General features: G+C 40.1%; 1 protein-coding gene across 20 annotated transcripts in view; it reads right to left on the bottom strand.

The window, feature by feature from the left end:
• The window catches only part of mark3a (MAP/microtubule affinity-regulating kinase 3a), a 52269-nt gene extending 34922 nt beyond the window's left edge, over positions 1–17347 (bottom strand). For 10 of the 20 annotated variants that reach the window (XR_008829348.1, XM_056393109.1, XM_056393112.1 and 7 more), the window contains exons 1-4: positions 16739–17346; positions 11264–11446; positions 9228–9281; positions 574–622 (exon numbers count right to left, since the gene is read on the bottom strand). Coding sequence is in view for 19 of the 20 variants with exons in the window: in XM_056393109.1 (XP_056249084.1) it covers positions 574–622; positions 9228–9281; positions 11264–11446; positions 16739–16789 (337 nt within the window). In the remaining variant the exon portion in view is untranslated. Of the gene's footprint in view, positions 1–573; positions 623–9227; positions 9282–11263; positions 11447–14286; positions 15025–16738 lie in introns of those variants that run through there. The other 10 variants (XM_056393108.1, XM_056393114.1, XM_056393113.1 and 7 more) reach the window with 3 other exon arrangements.
• Positions 17348–18666: the final 1319 nt, after the last annotated feature.

The raw sequence follows: 18666 nt of genomic DNA, 5'->3' as shown, positions 1-18666 counted from the left end.
TTCACGTTCGGCCACAATCAATCAGCGACAGTCGTCCACAGAGGACACGAGTCAAGACTCCAAGTTCGAGTCACAAATCATCGGAGAGAACTTTATTGTCAGATTTTTTCAATGTCACGGGCATTTTATAAAATGTCAAGAATGTTTCTGGCACAGGCCGAAGAGTCTGACCTCGGCTAACCAACCTCATACTTTGGATGGCTGCCATTTTTACAGAAACTTCTACATTTGCCAGGATTCTTTGATTCTCAAGAACACCCTGCAGCGTCTGTGTGAACCAAAGCTGAAACTAAAAAAAAATAAAAAAACGGGCAAGAAAAAGCTCAACAACACTGAAAACATGCTGATGAACCAGTGGCTGGCAGCATGTTGGTGGTTCATGTGACTGTCCAGGGACAGAAAGGTCAAAGGTCAGAGCTCTGCAAGTCAAATGTCTTTGGGCAGAGGCCGAACTCTGACTTGTTGAATTTAAAATGAACGAATGATTCAGTGGAGTGAAATTCGAATGTACATGTGTGGAAGTTTATAACAGACTTGTGATAACAGTGTCGGCCGTGTTTCACGTGCACTTACCTATATTCGGATGATTCAAGATCTTCATTATTCTAACTTCTCTGAAGAGCTGAAACGAAAAAAAGAGAGAAAAGAAGAAATTATAATTCACCCTGCAGGTTTACCATTCAACACTTAATTACCATTTCAATATAGTTAATACGAATATTTTTGCTTTGGTGAGCACATATAAAAGAAAAACCTCAGGACAGAACATTAAACTAACACTTGCACTTTATACAGAGAAATGAGATGAAGTGATAAACCACATTATTCAATCCAACCAAGTAAAAACCACAATAATACAAAGAGAAATCTGACTGACAAGAGCTGTGTCACAAGAATAGAAGCTTTTGAATCAAATGTCCACCTCATTGTGCAACTGTCCATCTTTACAGTTTGAGCACATTGTGTGGAAATCAGTCTGAACAAAGACAATCTTCTCAGTGTCAAACTGACTCTTTTCTTTCTCACAAAATATATGTGAAATAAAGGAAAAGGAGGGAAAGAGATTAAACAATTACTTTCTTTAACATGTATTTTCAGTGAAATTAATACAATAATAAAGTTTCTTAAAAGAGTAAAGTTAGTAATTATATAAGGTGGCTACATATATAACACCCCAGTTCTCTGCAACTATTAGTTGATTAGCTGTTCAACGGGGAATTAATTGGCATGTATGTATTTTGATTATTATTTTACCATTAACAGGTGCAGCATCTCAAATATGAGGATTTGATGCTTTTCTTTGTCGTATATAACATTAAATATTTAATTTAATCAAATATTAAATACAATATATTATATTTGTGCAAACAAATCCAAGATCAGAGTTAGGGTTGCTCCAAGTCAGATTTTTCTGTCCTGCTCACACGTCTCGATGATGAGGAAACACGTAACCAGGTCCCCCCCCCGTCGACACTGAAATTACTCATTCCTATTCTTAGACGGTTCATTACAGGAGCTCATGGGTTCACAGATCCAAACACTGGCGCTTGTGCTCGCCGACGTCAACACATTTGTCAAGGTAATGTGATCATTTTGTCACCGCCGGCTCATCATCTCCACAACAGGAATCCCTGAAGCTCAGAAAGCAGCCTGAGAGATGCTCGGACAACAGCCGACACCCCCACTTCCTCCCTCCCCCCTCCCAGACGGGGGTCGAGAAGAGCATTTGAATTAAGTTAAACATGCAGCATCACATCTCCCCACCTCACACTAATAACAAGACACTCTGTCACAACACGCTCTCCTCCCCCATCAGCATTCAGACTGACCAGGCAAGCAGATTTGTAACGGCCAAAAATGCTTTTTAGTCTTCCGCTGTGCGAGGCATAAAGAGATCTGAGTGCTATTTATTATTGACTACACCTCTCCTCCCTTCCATAAAAATGTAAAAAGCATCAATTCTTCATGGGGCCGGAGTAGTCCGTGTGCTAGTTAGCTTACCGACGAACAAATCGCAGGGCAGGAAACACACAGATAGAGACACAGACACCTTCTGAAGGGATGAGCGCAGACAGCAGAGCATGTGCTGCTTCCACTGTATTTAGGTTATCAGCTCAAAATCCTGCTGATGCATAAATTATTATATAAAACAAATAATGATATGATAATATATAAAAACCAAAGACAATCATGAAAAACTACACATTTTAAAGCCATAGCCATCAATATAACCACTAAGAATTAATTACATCTTTATATTTTAAGATGACAACAAACTAAATCCTTGGCATTTTACAGGGAAAATTCATCAGTTATTAAAGTGTCACTTTTTTCTGTGGAATGAGTCACTGAACTGAAAAATGATGTTTAATAAACTGACGGATCATAAACTCAAACATCTTGTTAAGATGATAAATCGTTGCTTAATTGAGCATTTTTCTTATTAATCTCGGAGCTTGAATCAGTGGGGAGTGAAATGAACGACGTCAGGAAAGCGAGCAGGTCCCGTGCCGCAGAAAACAAAAAGTTCGATGACAGATTCGAACCCGCGGAAGCCTCGAACCCTCGGGTCCACCGAGACGCCCTGACACAGCCTTCTGTCCTGGTGTCTGCCTGAGAGGCAAACAGATGGTGACAAACAGCGGGTGATGTTTTCACATTCAGTGCGGCGCTGCACGCCGAGGTGCTTCAACACACACAGTCACACAGCTCTGACAAAATGTGGAGAGACGCTCGTTGTTTAAGGTCTCTCTCGTGTTTCACAGAGAACCTGCTGCAGTGTGAACCAGGTCTGTCCTCGTGTAACACGTCCACTGTGTCCACTCTGCAGACTGTGGCGCAGATGTCTTGATCATGATTGGACCAAAACTGTCACATGACACTCACAGTACAGCGTAGACTGTAAATAAAGATGGACGCAGCCTCTGTGACGTCACCCACAGGTTTCTGAAAAGTGGTTTTAAATCTCAGAGTGAGCTGCTCCCGTCGTCGCCATCTTGGCAGGACCTGACTCCCTCGAACTCCCAATATTAAATGTAATATGTTACGTTTGGTTGAGGTCCATTGTGCATAATCACATTTATGTTTTTTGTGTTATTTGTAAACACCTGTAGAGCTACATGCATGTCCCATTAAGGCCACAGCTGAGGCTCATGAAACTTAACGAGCAATTAAGGGCAGCCAGTGACAGGAGGGTCAGCACGACCATGCTGTGGATTATATGGGAAATTATGGATATTTGTTTATGGACCTTTGGGATACCCAGAAATAAATGGTGGAATATTATGTTGAAATGTTTGTACAGTACAGGTTCCAAAAAAAAAAAGTACGATATTAAGAAAAACTGCTTCGGGGTGATGGGCTATTTTTTAATTTGGACACCTCATAGCCAAAGAAATTAATCAACACAAAAGTCAATAGATTATGGAAAATCTCTAATTGCAACCCTAATTGGATGCTTTCAAAGTGGCGTAATATTTGTTGTTCTTCTAAAAAGATATTCTATGGCTGCCGTTTCTCTGTATCCTCCTGTGTTTGTCCAGAAAACAACTTAAACACAAAACACGGCTGTAAAGATAAGCATCGCTTGAAATCACATGATTCTGAAATAGTAGCTTAAACACTGAAATCCTCCGAAGATCGTCGGCTGTGGGAGACGCTGAGATTATAAATCTCACTTCACTCCACTTTTCAGAGACAAGTGAAGGGTTAATTATGAACTCCAGTCAGCGAGGCCTTCAGGATGGAGTCGACCGGTTTGGAAGCCATGTTGACGAACTGAGCCAGGACGAGTCTGGCTGCTGACGAAGAGGAGGAGGAGGAGGAGGAGGAGGGGAAGAGGAGCTCTGGAGTGAGCCTGAGGTCTCCTCACTGTCATTACACTCTGCCTGTGATCTGGCTCTGCCCATCATTATCCTGAAAATACTCTCCTGAGCTCCAGTAAGTGCAGAGGAATAAATGTGAGCTGGTGTTTTCCTGTGCGACACTGGGAACCCCCTCGTCACCTGGCGACTGGAGAGAAACTACAACTGAGCCGCGGGACAAATCAGTTCAAGGTAGTTCGTTTTGTCTGTAAGAGACGAGTACACGAGAGTCTCTTCTCAAAAACTGTGTGACTTTGTGAAGTTTTTTTTTTGTTTTTTTTTGGCACAGTCTGTGCTGCCCTACATAGCAGATACGAGCTCTCTGACACAAACGAGTGTATGGGAATACTTTGTCAGGTATGTTATGCCGTAAACAGAATTAGTGAGAAAAACACCAGAGAGAGGCAGAGATGATTCACCACATAATCCAACCATTAGGCCGAGGACGTAAACCTGCTGATGATCCAGTCATACCACCGCAATGATGCACAGCTGTCCCCATTACGCAATGTGTCTTGTGATCAATACACGGCGTCTTCGGGCCAAACGACGCACAGTTTGAGGGTGAAGTCACACACACACACACACACACACACACACACACACACACACACACACACACACACACACACACACACACACACACACACACACACACACACACACACACACACACACACACACACACACACACACACAGTCCACATCTTAGTGGAAAACTCCTTCCCTGTTTCAGCTAGCACAGCCTCAATTACAAGTGTTGTGAGGCTTGTAAACAAAATCCTGTGGGCTCAACATTAGATCGTTTGCTTTTTGGTTTCATCCCACCAGGTCCAGGGACTTTGAGGTGAGTCACAGCAAATCGGATTACAGCCCCTGCAACATCAGCTCAGAACGACGGATGTCTGTACAGTTTTTCTTTTTTTTTTTTTTTTTTTTTTGCTGTAATTGACCCCTTGAGTTTATTTCACTTCAGACAAAAACATCCAGGCTGCAGTTTACCTTCAGTACATTGTGCTAACCTCAGCTTTCTAAGCAGGAGAGGCTGCTCCTCAGTGCAGTTATCTGTCCAGACGAGAACAATAACGTTTGAGCTTTACTGGGGAACAAGCTAATCAACCTGAGGGAATAAACACTATGGATCAAATTTACTCCTGCAATCACACTAAGGGCAGGACACTTTAAAGAAAACAGGTTCGTCTCAGATTTTTGAAGTTATGAGGCCACAAATAAAAAGACGCCTTTTGTCGATTCGACTGCTGCAAAGAGAAACACAAAACCTCAGCACCAACTTTTTGAATCTTCTCCCGCCAGACCAATTAAGTACAGTGTTTCCCAACCCTGAAACAAAACCATGTGTACTTGTCTCAGGTTTGTCACAGCCGGACTGTCCGAGATCGTTTCATTTGAATAATTTTTACAGGCTGAAAATCTAAAAACATCCACATCCGTCGCTGCTTAAGTGGTAAAAGGAAAACTGATAACTATTTTGATAATCAAGCAATCTGTTGGTGCCACTGTGACTATAAAAGTTCCTATGTTTCTGATTTTCTCTGTTTTATACCAGACCAACTGTGTTATTAAAGTGATTAGAAGAAACTAGATTCTTAAGTATCAGGTTTTGTCAGATAAAACTGTGCTGGGTGAAATAAAAACATGACATTTATGTCTTCAATGTTTTACGCCAAACACACTACTTAATAAACAGATTCAAAATAATTCACATTCAATAACATGCTACTGAATCCCATCCATAAATACTGCTAATATGTATCCTGCCGTATCATAGCAGTTATTAAAATAAAATATATATACGTTTTTCCTGTTCAGGCTTTAGTATCGGCTCTACAACCACTTCATGAAAAGAAAAACCTGGGCACGGGGAGCTGAGGTTGTCCCGGACTCCAACCATCTGATGGACAGTGTTTAGATTTAATCAAGACTTCCAAGTGTCACACTCCCTCCCTGACCCTTGACCTGGACGACAACAAGAACCCCGAGCGTGCTGAATCAGGACAGAGCGGGAGGAACAGAGTGGGAGCAGCTCGCCAGGAGCCAGTGACAGATGTGAACGTCGACTCAGCTCCTCCAAACTATTAAGAACAGAGGCTGAAAATAAACATTTAGGCTTCGGAGACGATATCCCCCGCTATCAGCCTCTCGCCAATTCCTCCAGTTACATAAGAGGTCAGGACACAGCGGTGCCGGCTCTGATGCAGGCTGGCTGTTTCAGCAGCAGCGACTCGGAGGCAGAGACGAGCGTAGAGGAAAATAAACACGAGACCCGCTCCTTTAAAGCTCATCTGAACCTGAACACAACATCTGATGCACAAAACCCGGAGCTGCACGATGGTGTTCAGCCCACACTTTCAACAAAGGCCTCAAAACAGCACAAGTAGAAATGTTTTTAAAAAAAAGGATAAGTTTGACTTTTTATATTCATCATTCATTCATTGCCTAAAAACCCCATGAAAAGACCAAAACCGACACAGCGTCAGTCTGTCTCTCGATACTTTCCAACTTCCCCGGCCGCTCTGTGGCTCTCGGCTCCAAGTCCATTGGTTTCTACTGAAGACATGTACATCTTTAAAAAGCAGCTCACTAATACTCATATTTAATGCTCAGTAATTTCCTAAAAACAGCTGAGAACTGTAGTTTTTAGCAAATATTACTTACACAGGAGAAAAAAAGTGCGTTTGTTGGGAACTAATTTCAGCGAATGAATACACATTTGGTGCATTTGGTGTTGTGTGTTTACAGAAACGGTGCCAGGATGTGGCTCATTGGGGCATTTTTAATAGTTTTTAGTGATTAGAGGAGGTTGAGAGAAATCACGACTGGCTGATTAAATATGCTTATTCTCTTTCTTGTTCACTGGAGCTTTGTTCTGTTGAGGGAACTGAACTTATTTTAGGAAAAACATTAGCCCACAAGATTTCTGCTAGTCACAGAACGTTTTGTGTTTTGTTGGTACGAGAAGTCGAATTCAGACTTTCAGTTATTTATATAAATGTGTCTTTGAAGCGTAGCCTCTAAACTTTACATTTGTTCATAGGACATTTAGAGAATTGTTATTATTGTACTGGGGCTATTTTCCACCTCTACTGATTGTTAATTGATCAAATGAATTGATAGATTGTTTGTGTTCTCTCTGTCATGGTCACTTTGGGTGACCTCATTTAGATCAGGTCTAATCATTCTTGGGTCGGGTCGGGTCGGGCCGCGCTCACGTCCACCTCAGATCAGGTCTGTCTTTTTTTTCGGAAAATGAATTGATGCACGTCGGGCTCAGGTAGGTTTACCACTGGTCTGTTTTGGACGATCTCTAAAACTCACTAATTAATATGTTACATCTGATTTGTTTGATTTGTAGAAAAACCAAAGTGGTTCAGCAAAACGTTGTGGTTCTGTGCGGGTCATGATATTAGAGTCGAGTCGCCATGAGAGAGAACCGGACAAACTGCCCCCCCCCCCCTCGTTTCCAGGCTTTATGCAAAGCTAAGCTAATTGGCTAATGGCCTTGGCTTCATATTCACCGAACAGACATGACTGGTATTGATTTTCTCATCAAACTTTCAGCTTGAAAGCGAATAACTGCATTTTGGAAAAAGTTGAACTATTCCTTTAATGTGAGTGACCCTCGTAGATCTGAAACCCTCAAGATCAGGGCCCGGGCTCAATCACCGAGCGTCATACCCATAAAATAAGCCACAAATCTAATCCATGTCAGGATTTCCTTCAACTCTGAATCTCCGACTCACCACTCGAGAAAGAAAAAGGAAAAGGCAGAGAAAGCTGCCTATAAATAGAAACATGTGACAGGAACGGGAACATTTTACGTGTCAATCATGAAAAAGTACTAAGAAGTATTAAATGTAGTTTCTCGTTTCAAGTGTGTTCCAGTTCCTTAAAATAAACATCAAGAGAAATCTTTATATCCCTGTTGGAGCAGCAGGAAAAATAACCTGACAAATGAAGAGAGTTTTTCTTTTCCTTGACTGTGACAAAGCAGTAACCTAAAAACAACAAGGACCGCCGACAAAAGCCTCACGCTTTGTGCTTCCGTGAACAGCGCTGTCATGACTCAGTGTTTTTCTGTCAGAGTAGTGTCACAGCCAATGCCAAAGGGCCCGGGCCTCCGAGATACAAAAGCCAGAATCAATGGAGCTTTGGAAAAACTGATGGAAAACCACTAGCCGACCGCTGAGAGGGACGAGGGAGAGACGAGCCGGGGCGGCGGGGGCCAGTTGAACATCAACACCCAACATCATCGCCGTCACCACCAGCAACAGCAGCAGCCGCCAAGCTCTGCCCCATCCCCTCCTATCTCGTCTGATGAGCAAAAGAAAAAAGCCTCCGGAGTTGCAGCAGCTGAGTCGATATCACTCCGACTTCCCCGAAATGACTTCCAGGCCGAGAGACAGAGCCAAAATGTACAGCGGCACAGATCAAAACAACCATGTGCGCACACACACACGCACATGCGCACACACACACACACAACACACACACACACACACACACACACACGCACATGCGCACACACACACACACACACACACACACACACACACACACACACACACACACACACACACACACACACACACACACACACACACACACACACACACACACATCTCCCTTGCTAATGAGTGTACACATAAAAAGAAAAGAGAAACAGGGCTATGGGCAGCTCATTCTCAACTCGCTGACTTCAAACTGTAAAGTGAAACTGCTATTCACTGGGCAGCAAAAGCAGCATTCACTCTCAGCCTGTGAAATTTGCATTTTAAAAGCAAACCCGCTTCCTGATTTGGTTGATTTAACAAGGAAAACAAAACTGTCACTCCCAGTTGCATGACAACCAAACAGCATGAACTGGAAAAAGGTAGAGGGAAGGGAGGCTAACAGATGTTCAGAGAAACACCATTAATGACAGAGAAAATTAAAAACAGCCACTTGCAGCAGAAAAGCCTTCATGGGGACAAATCTAAACTTTCTTAAACACTTTGAATTTGCCCTTCTATTCCTGTGCTGGCTGAACTGCAATGAAACACAGATACAGTCTCCTTTAACAAGCTTTACAGTCCAAAGTCTTCATGTATAAACCTAAGTGGGGCACTCAGTGTGGAGCTGAATCGTCTCCTCGGCTGCAAAAGCATCACACTGAAATAATAAAAGCTCTTAAGTCACCCCAGGAAGCTATATGAAGAACACATGCTCCGTCCCAGCATGCCCCGCTTCCCATTTACACAATTAATACTCAATCTGTTGTGCTTCATGAATTAGTAAATGAATTCTGCCACAGCATGAGAGTATAAGTGAAGAGAGAGAGGAGGAGGGAGGGGGGGGGTAAATTACCTTCTGAAGGCTGTTTGGGTTCAGCTGCGTCTTGTCTATTATCTTAATTGCCACCTGTGGAGAGAAAAAAAAGCATCGAAACTGAGCTAAATGGGACATAACAGCAGAGGAGAAGTGTAAAAAAGAGGAAGTGGAATCAAATAGAAGAGACACAACAAGCTCAGGAAGGGAAACTGACATTAAAAAGGGGCAAAGCAGAACAGAAAATTCATATTTCTTATAGGAGAAAACACTGGATAAACCACAGTTTATAGCTTTTAAAGTCAATCCGAGACTGTTTCAACATCCTCCTCGAGATGAAGTATGGCAAAAAGCAACTACAGAATAATTAATGAAAGAATCAGGAGGGGATCGGGGGGGGGGGGGGGGGGGCACCGCCGCTTCGTTAAATGTCGTACGCTGTGTTCAGAAGAAGCTTGCTCTTTCTCTTCATCAATTATGAACAAATCAAATGCTCAGCAGCAAAGGCTCGCCCTGAAAACATCCATTACTGCCAACAAGGTTTAGAGCGATGAACCTGGTTGTATTCGCAGATGGTAGAGCTGAGCATTGTTAGAAGATTTCACTGATGCTACTGCTGACACTATCCACATAACTTCTTTTGATACCTTACTGTAAGGATTTTCTTCTTTCTTAAGTCGTTTTTAAAAGTTTTATAATGTTAAACGTTGTCTAAATATGAGCAGTCATACAAATTGTGCCTCAATAAAACGCTCTATAATTGGCAAAATTCTGAATTAAATCAGGAACCGTCTGGTCACAGAATGAGCAAACAAGATTACAAATCTGGCCAGACATTCAGTTTTTTTGATTTGATGAGATACGGACACATTTTGGTCCGTACAAAAGAAGCATTGAGGTACAGTAGCCAGCCCTGGGAGCTGGTATGAGCTTAGTTGAGTAAGACTGAGTATCGGTCCGGCACCCCCCCCCCCATGAAATTGCAGGCATGAGCTCATTAGCTGTTTGAAGAGGCTGCAAACACTGATAAAGTTTTCCAAGGAAGAGTTTCAGTGTTGTTCATGTAGTGTGTTATGGTGGTCTAAATTAGTTATTCATTTCAGGGGATACTGAAGTTCAAAATTTGAGCATTGAAATTTAATGGGAATAGCAGCAGAAAATATAATCTAACGGTTGGATGGTATTCAGGCTTAAACAGCTGAAATCATCAGTGGTTTTTCTGTAGGCTACATCTTCTAGAAGTATTATTTCATGGTGTTGATCTTATCTTGCAAATGTTTTGACTTCATTTTCTACTTTATTTGCATGTGCAATAGAAAAGAGAAAGTTTTCATATCCTCCTAATGGCCATTTTATTAGGTACACCTTTACAATCGAAGGTAATCCAATGAAACAGCTCTGACTAAACATCTTAAAAAGTTTATATTGTTCCATTTTCGGTGACGTTCAAAAATTGTAAATTATCTATTTATCATTGAGGTTGTAGTTAAAGGTGGTGTTGTACAGGACTACATTATTATATTTCATTATTAACATATACATTTTTTGTCCTTCCTGTTTTATCTACATGAGAGGAGCAGGATATTAGAAACACCTCTGAATAGGATGTAGTCCAGTTCAGCAGAACCACTAACTCTCTGAGCTAAAACATAACAACTAACACCTCTATGAAAGTTTCAACAAAAACTTTGAAGTCCATTTTCTGTAGGAGGGTCGTATTGGATTGCACGAGACTGTACAGGTGTACCTAATAAAGTGGCTGCTTAGAGTACATGTCAGCAGAAAACAGTTTTTTGAGTTTGAGTTTTAACATTTACAGAGCTTGATTTGTTGCATTTGTCATTTAAAAAGAGTGTAAATTAATATAATTTTATCAAACAAGTACTCAAGATTATACACATCTACCATCTACATTGTTATTTGTCCACTTTGTTTATATTATACCCTCTTGGGCTGTTCAAATTTATGTCTTCAAACAGAAAATTAGCCCGATTTTCTTCTTCTTTACATATTTTAAGAACCTTAAACTTGACTTGACTCTTCATAAAACACTTCAGTGTCTCTGTGACTCTCACCTCTCTGCCGGTGAGGATGTGTCGGGCCAGTTTGACCTTGGCAAAGTTGCCCTTGCCGATGGTTTTGAGCAGCCGGTAGTTGCCTACGTGGGGCTGCTGCTGCTCCTCCGAGCTGCGCGATCGCACGCCGGTCCGGGCCGAGCGCGTGCCGATCTCCTGACGCCCATTGCTGTGTGACGTGTGCTGTGGAAAAGACACGTTATTTCAGATGATTGCTGGTCGGTTGAATGGTACATTCTGTGAAATCTTCTACATGCATCAGCGGTGACTCATGTTGACCCACAGTGACATATCCACTTAGGATATTTATGGTTTTGCATCCAGACAAAGACAGATGGCTGATAAACTCTGTGTTTTCCAGGCAGTTTCCCCGTTTCCACAAAGTATCAGAGCCTCAAAACCAGGGGAAGATAATACGTTCATTTACCATTGCTTTGGTACTTTTTTATTGTTAATTTGAAAGTGATAATTCTCTGTAATCTGATTAATCGGTCGATTAAATGTCAGAAAATAGTGAAAGATGTCCATCACAAATACCCAGCATCCTCTGTGACGTCTTAAAAATGTTTGTTTGATCCAAATAAAAAGATCTAAATCCAAAGATATTCAGTTTACTTTCATATAAGACCACAGAAAACACATTTAAGACACTGGAATCAGCTTATTGCTTTCTTAAAAATGTATTAAAATGATTCATCCATTATCAAAATTGTTGCAGGTGAATTTTCTCTCGATCAACTGATTGTTACAGCTCTGAAATAAATCATCAGCCAAATCAACAAGTTACTGAAATCATAATAAAGACAAACACTTTTTTTTATCACTTAACTTTCCTGCCAAGAATCTACTGACGATTCTCAAACTGCACAAAATGCATCTTGCAAATTTCCCTGAAAAGACTCGTCTGGTCTCCGGCTTCCAAGTATTAATGAAGGTCACATTCTCGCAGAAGTATCTGTCAACTAAACTGAAAATATGTGACCAGGGTGAAGAGCAGCAATCAGTTTTTTGTTTGTGCTTGTTTCAGATATCTATGCCTCTTGTCTTCCCATTTTTCTCGTCCTGTTTTAACCAATAACTGGTTAATGTTTTAGCAGGTCACACAGAGTAAAAACTAAAAGTGTTCCTAAGAGTCTTTTGCTTTATTTTCCTCCTTTCATTGTGTTTTGAATTTAGTTTTTATGCATTTGTCACATGTAAACCATATTTTTGACATGGTCATATAAAAATAAACTTGCCTTGTCGAAAGACTAAATAGTGAATTTGAACATTAAGTGGCTGGCAACTTCTGTCAGTGTTACATCCTGTGGTTGGCATGCAGCCTTTTTGAAAACAGGAAGCAGAGCAGAGCAAACAGAAACAAATAAAAGTTTAAAAAAGGTTACTGAGAGTTAAAAGGTCAATCCATAAGAGCAGTCTGGTTCAGATGCTTTCACCACACTGCTGCTCTCATTGACCCCCAAAATAATTATTTAACAGAGCCGGTAAACGACCCAGATCTTGATGCATCTCTTCATCATCAGTTTTGCTGGTAGATCACAGTTTGAACATTATTCACACTCATTAAATGTCTGGCATTTGTTTTGAGAAACATCATCTCTGCTCTATTTTACCTGAATGACATTAGAGCTGCAGCAATTAATCAATGGTCGGAAAATTAATCTGCAACTATTTTTATAATCGTTTTTGAAGCTAAAAAGATTCCAGATTGACAATCATGTATTTTTTGCTGCTTTTCTTTGCCTTGAGTGACAGTAAACTGACTATCTTTGGGTTTTGAGCTGATTTTTGGACAAAAAAAGCGATTTCAAGACGTCAGCTTCAGCTCTAGGAAACTGTGATGGGTATTGTTCCACTAATCGAGAAATTAATTGATGAGATTAATCGATAATGAAAATAATTGTTAGTTGGAGCCCGACATGTCATCGGTGTGTATTAATGATCCGAGAGGAGGTGGTCTTTGTTGTAGGCACCACCTGTAAACACTGTGGGAACTCCTGTTTACCAATTACCTTTTTAAAAACCCAATGCATTCAGTTCTGGATCGGATCTTTATCGTGCAAATCAAGATAAACTGCTCGGCTTGAGAAAGAAGTCGGCGTCATGACTTTGTGCTGCACAGCACTGACAGCACCACCAATGGAGGGATTGATTTTTTGGGTGGTGTGTTCAAAAGCAACCCCGTGTCCCTACAACTAAAAAAAAAAAAAAAAAAAATCTGATAGATCGACTGTCCCACTGATGTCTCATTAACAGTGGCGGTGCCCTCTGCCCCGCCCGGCTCTACCCCTCCCACCCCCAACCAAACTGACCCCATTCACCCTGGAGACAATGAAAGGGACAGTGATAAAGTGGGAAAATTAACAAGAGTGTAGACGCTCATGCAAACCTATAACTGTATATAAAAAGGCACATGATAAGCAAGAAACACCATTACTAACACTAACTAACTATACTTTATGTTTTCAATCCAAATCCAATTTTTAAAAATCTGTAGTCACATAATTAAAGTAGTCACAAATAACTCTATGCGATACTATGCAGATACTACAGCCAATATCAGGTCTCTTTAAGAGTACCTCAGAAGATCAGCGGGAAGGTAGGACAAGGTCATAATAAACTTAATAAACACTGCAGACATTAAAACTCCCCATAAGAACATTTTAAAGATGTCAGAGGAGTTATAAAATGTCATAAACCACAATAAGGTCACTTTAAACTCTCTACCAAGCAGCACAGACACTTTAAGTCACTAAAGGAATATTTTAGGACTTCTACAGTGATAGCAGTGGAGATAAAAATACCATCAACTAGGATAAGGTCACTGTTGAATACCAAAGACACACTGGAAAAAGAAACGCCTGTAGGAACATTAAGATGCAGTTTTTTTAACATAGAAAGGACACATAAACATCTACATTTTCTAAAAGAAAAAAGAAAAAAACCCATTTCCATTTTTCAGGCTGACAACTTCCTGTAAGAACAAGGAAAAAATCTCCCTTTCCTTTTCAGTGGTTACTCACAAAGCTGCGGTGTCTCCTGGCTGCCTGAGAGCCCGTCATGTTTTAACAGGAAAACACTCTGCCCTGTTGATGATGCCCATAGAGATTCCCACAACACCAGATTTTCCCTACTCAGAGCCCCGATAACCACAGAGACACAGAGAGGGAGACAGCAGGAGGGGGAATGCACTGATCTGAGTCAAGCCTGCTGAAGGGAGAGACACCAAAACCGGACACCAGACACTACCCTTTCAAAATAAAAGCGTGTGGCCAGTTGCTTTCTCTGCGTTGGGGGCATAAAAAGTCCTCCATGTCTTATTGTGGGAGTATCTGGCTCTTATACAGTGTAATGCTGAAATTGGCAGCAAAATAATTGTTCATACTTTATTCTAATTAGACCTGCAACTAACATTATAGTCATTATCAATTAATTAAAGGCTGAAAATTAATCAGCAGCCCTTTTAGTGATCAATGAATCATTTTAAGTCATTTTCCAATTCTACTGGTCTGGCTTCTCAAAAAGACAATTTGCAGCTTTTCTTGATCTAAGATGATAGTAAAGTGAATATCACAGTTTTGGACTGTCGGTCGGACACAACAAGACATTTGATGACATTGCAGAGGAATATCGGAAATTGTGTTATTTCACGATTTTCTGACGTGGTATGTAACAAAGGAATCAGTCAATTGTGAAAATGATCAGCAGATTAACTGATAATGAGAAGGATCGTCCAAACACAGACTAACACAGTCCAAAACCCAAGAATTTTTTTTTAAATGACTTAAATTATTAATCAATTATCAAAACATGTGGCAATTCAATCGACTGATCAATTAATTGCCTTATCATTGCATCACTACTATCACAGATTGTAATTTTTTCTGTTTTAATAATTGTTTGAACTTCCTTAAACACCGTTTTACCGGCTACTGAATCTTTACATTAGCAGCTACTGTAACGGCCTAATTCCCCCAGAGGGGTCAATAAAGATTCACCACATCTTATCACCCTCAGTGCTCCGTTTGTGCAGTATAAGTCTTATCGCCAGCTGACTCTCTGCTGCTACTGTGATGAGTCATGAGATTTTGATGATATCACATGGCGTTACATGGCTGCAGTTACACAGATGGGATATGGAAAGAAAAAGGGGGATTATTGGCAAAGATTAAAAAAAAAAAAAAGGCGATAAATTGAAAATGAATTTAGAAAAACCACTGAATTCAACAGAAGCACATGGCAAACAGAAGAGTAATAATAATACTGTAGTAATAATACTGTGAGAAGGGTTTGTTACCAATTCAAATTGTGAAAAAAAAAAAAGTTTGAATAATAATTATAAACATTTGTCAGGATTTCCTGGTTCTGTTTTGTATGGTTGTGAATTAAATATCTTTGGATTGTGCGCTGCTTGTTGGACAAATGACCAATACTGTTGCAGATTCATTTTCTGGCCATCAAGAGATAATGTCATCAACAAACAGCTTAAAAGATTATAATTAAGACTGTATACATTAGAGAAGCTCACTTTTTTTTTGTTTACCTTTCGTAAAACAAAGGTTGTAATTTTATCTGGTCGTATGGCTATTGGTGAGAGAAAGTAATACATTTTTAAGACATAATTTCAAACTGATCACCAGTTTATCCGACTAAGTTACCATTTTCTTTCAATTCATTGTTCATTTGAATCACCAAAAAAGCTTGACATGAGGACAGTGAGTCAGAGGTGTGGAACGAGGCGAGGGGCCTAGCTGAGGGTGCTTGGTGAACTTGTATGTTAAGAATTAAAATACATTTAAAATGATAACAGTTAGGTAAATATCTATTGATTCTCCCTGTACATCGCGTTCATTTTGGAGTTTAACTTATTAAATGTTTCTATATGTACATAAAGGCGAGTTTAATTTTGAAAATCCTGACCGGAAGCCCTTATTCTTACAATGAAACACTCTTTCAGAGGGAAGATTCTATTGGTCACGAGGGGGCGGGATAATGAGCCCATATTTGGAAGCTGAGCGGTTGAAACATTTGAGTGACAGCTGGGCGAGCCAGTAGCCAGCCAGAACAGAAACTACTGTTGCCTGCCAGAACCAGCAGGCAAAGTACTGTAGTTTTGTTCGCGGTTGGGCCTAAATATCCTGACTACCTCTTAATCAACCTGCAGTCATATTAAAATGTATTAGTCCCCGTGAATAATAATAATATGATTTATGTGCAAATAAATCAGAATATTAACACTTGTGAAAATTCCAGGGCGTGATTGACGTAGAGGATATGCTTGTTTACGATTTACCAACAAAGTGTAAAACCCCCGTGTAAAACACATTAGCTACCTTCCAGTCCAAAAATGCAACAGATCAGCCACAATTTCAGTAAAATATTCACCTAATTCTCTAAGTAGTTTGATGATATTGCACAACAACAAAGCAAAGTACAGCTACTAAAATACCCCAATAAACAACCCTTTATACTTACACTTTCCGTCACCTTCTCGTTGACCGTAGGCAAAGGAGTTTTTGTTGACATCTTTTAATCGTCCTTCCTTTTACCAGTCGCCGTCTGATGTCCAAAATCCACCGACACCTTCTCAGCCGAAAAATGAAATTATTGCTTTGCTTTGCAGCTCTCTCCGGGGAAACAGTCTCAGCATGGATCGTGACAATTTTCAAACCAGACCGGACGTGTTAAGAGCCGAGCACCTGAACTGTTAAACACCGAAAAGAAATGAGCATAATAATCTTATGTTCAATATTTACATGACGCGTACACACCGTTCATGGCCCGTGTTCAAACGAAATCAGTGTCCGTTTGCCCGTTTGGGTTTGACTCAGTGTAGCTTACTAAACTAACGTTAAGGCGCTGTCGGTCGCCACTTCCAAAAATCGCCCCAGGCTTTTTTTTCTCACAAAAATAACTCTGTCTAGAAACAAGCCATGGCGTCGAGTGTCACCGGTGGGTATTTCTTGGAGGGATTCAAACGGTTTCGGTGGCTGAAATACTCGCCGTCGGCTCGGTTTCTTCCATCTCCGGCGGCCCAAAGTGAAGCTGGTCTGTCTGTTTTAGGTGGGACCAAAATGGCTACTCAGCGGCTGGGCTGGATTAAGCTACCTTCACGGACCCCTCCCAGACTCCGACATCAGAATATTTCATGAGCTGTCGAACAACCATTTGTTGTCAGAATTTTTTCCTCCATTAGTCGATAAAAAAATAATTAGTTGTTAAAATTTAGTGGTAAAATGTCAAAAAGAATGATAAATAGTCATATTGCAAATATATTTCGATTGTTTTTTTTTTCTCGATTTGTCATTTAAAATTCATTATTGGTTAAAATTTAATAGTTGTAAAATTTCAAATAAATCGACAAGTAGGGCTGCAACTAACAATTATTGTTGTTATCAATTAATCTCCTGTGGAGCTGCTTTGTTGCAGCCTTACTCACCAGATTATTGTCTCAATTAATCACTTTGTATATAAACATCAGAAAATAGCTAATTCAAAGTTGATGTATTCAAATAGCTTGTTTATAAAAAAAACAGAGAAAAGAAGCCTATCCTCACATCAGTTAGTCATTAGATAGTTGCAGATTACTTTTCTGTTGATTGTCTAATTAATATGTAATAAGATTCAATTAACTCCGCGACGAAGTAAATCAATGTAATTTTTTTGACATTTTTAGGCCAAATTAGGTTTCAAAGCTAAACTGAAAGGGAAGTAGATTTGTCCCCCAGATACGACACAATAATAAATGTGTATTACATTTATTTACAGAATATATCATTCAAACAGTTAGATTACAATATTAAATGTTGAATTTCATATTTTTTAATAAATGATTGGAAAATTTACAGCTTTTTTTTACTAGCTAGTTGAAAATGTCTTAGCAGGGTAGGATGTTTGAACCGATGACCTCTATTCTACAATTAGTTACCATGTCATTCCATGTAGTAAGTAGGCAAGTAAATCTTTATCTTTAAAGCTGCAAATGAAAACATACAACGCCAAAGGAAAACATAAATAAACCAAAAAAAAAGAAAAAAATATACAAAAAAAAAAAAAACAACAAAGAGAAAACAATCAATGCAAGGAAGTGTCAATAAAATGTTTTTGGGAAAAGATGAAATCCACATCTATGCAATACCCACAGTCGGATTTGGTGTCATGAAATGTGGTTATAATTTCCCGACAGCACATGAACGTAGCATGAGTGTCCAGCTGAACGGGTGGAGGAAGTGAGGAAACCGGCTGACCTCAGTCCCATTGGACCAAAAAGTACAGAGAGGACTGTCATCATCCAGGAGGAAACGTCTCTATGGGAATTTATTTGGCTTCAATGGGAAACGTTTTTTTTTTCTGTTCATGCACGAATTCAAATATTAAAGGGAGGAAACTCGGGATAACGAGAC

The sequence above is a fragment of the Seriola aureovittata genome, chromosome 13, assembly GCF_021018895.1.
Source record: "Seriola aureovittata isolate HTS-2021-v1 ecotype China chromosome 13, ASM2101889v1, whole genome shotgun sequence".
Classification (NCBI taxonomy): domain Eukaryota; kingdom Metazoa; phylum Chordata; class Actinopteri; order Carangiformes; family Carangidae; genus Seriola; species Seriola aureovittata.
The sequence above is the reverse complement of the archived record's forward strand: the minus strand, read 5'-3'. Positions and strand labels throughout refer to the sequence as shown.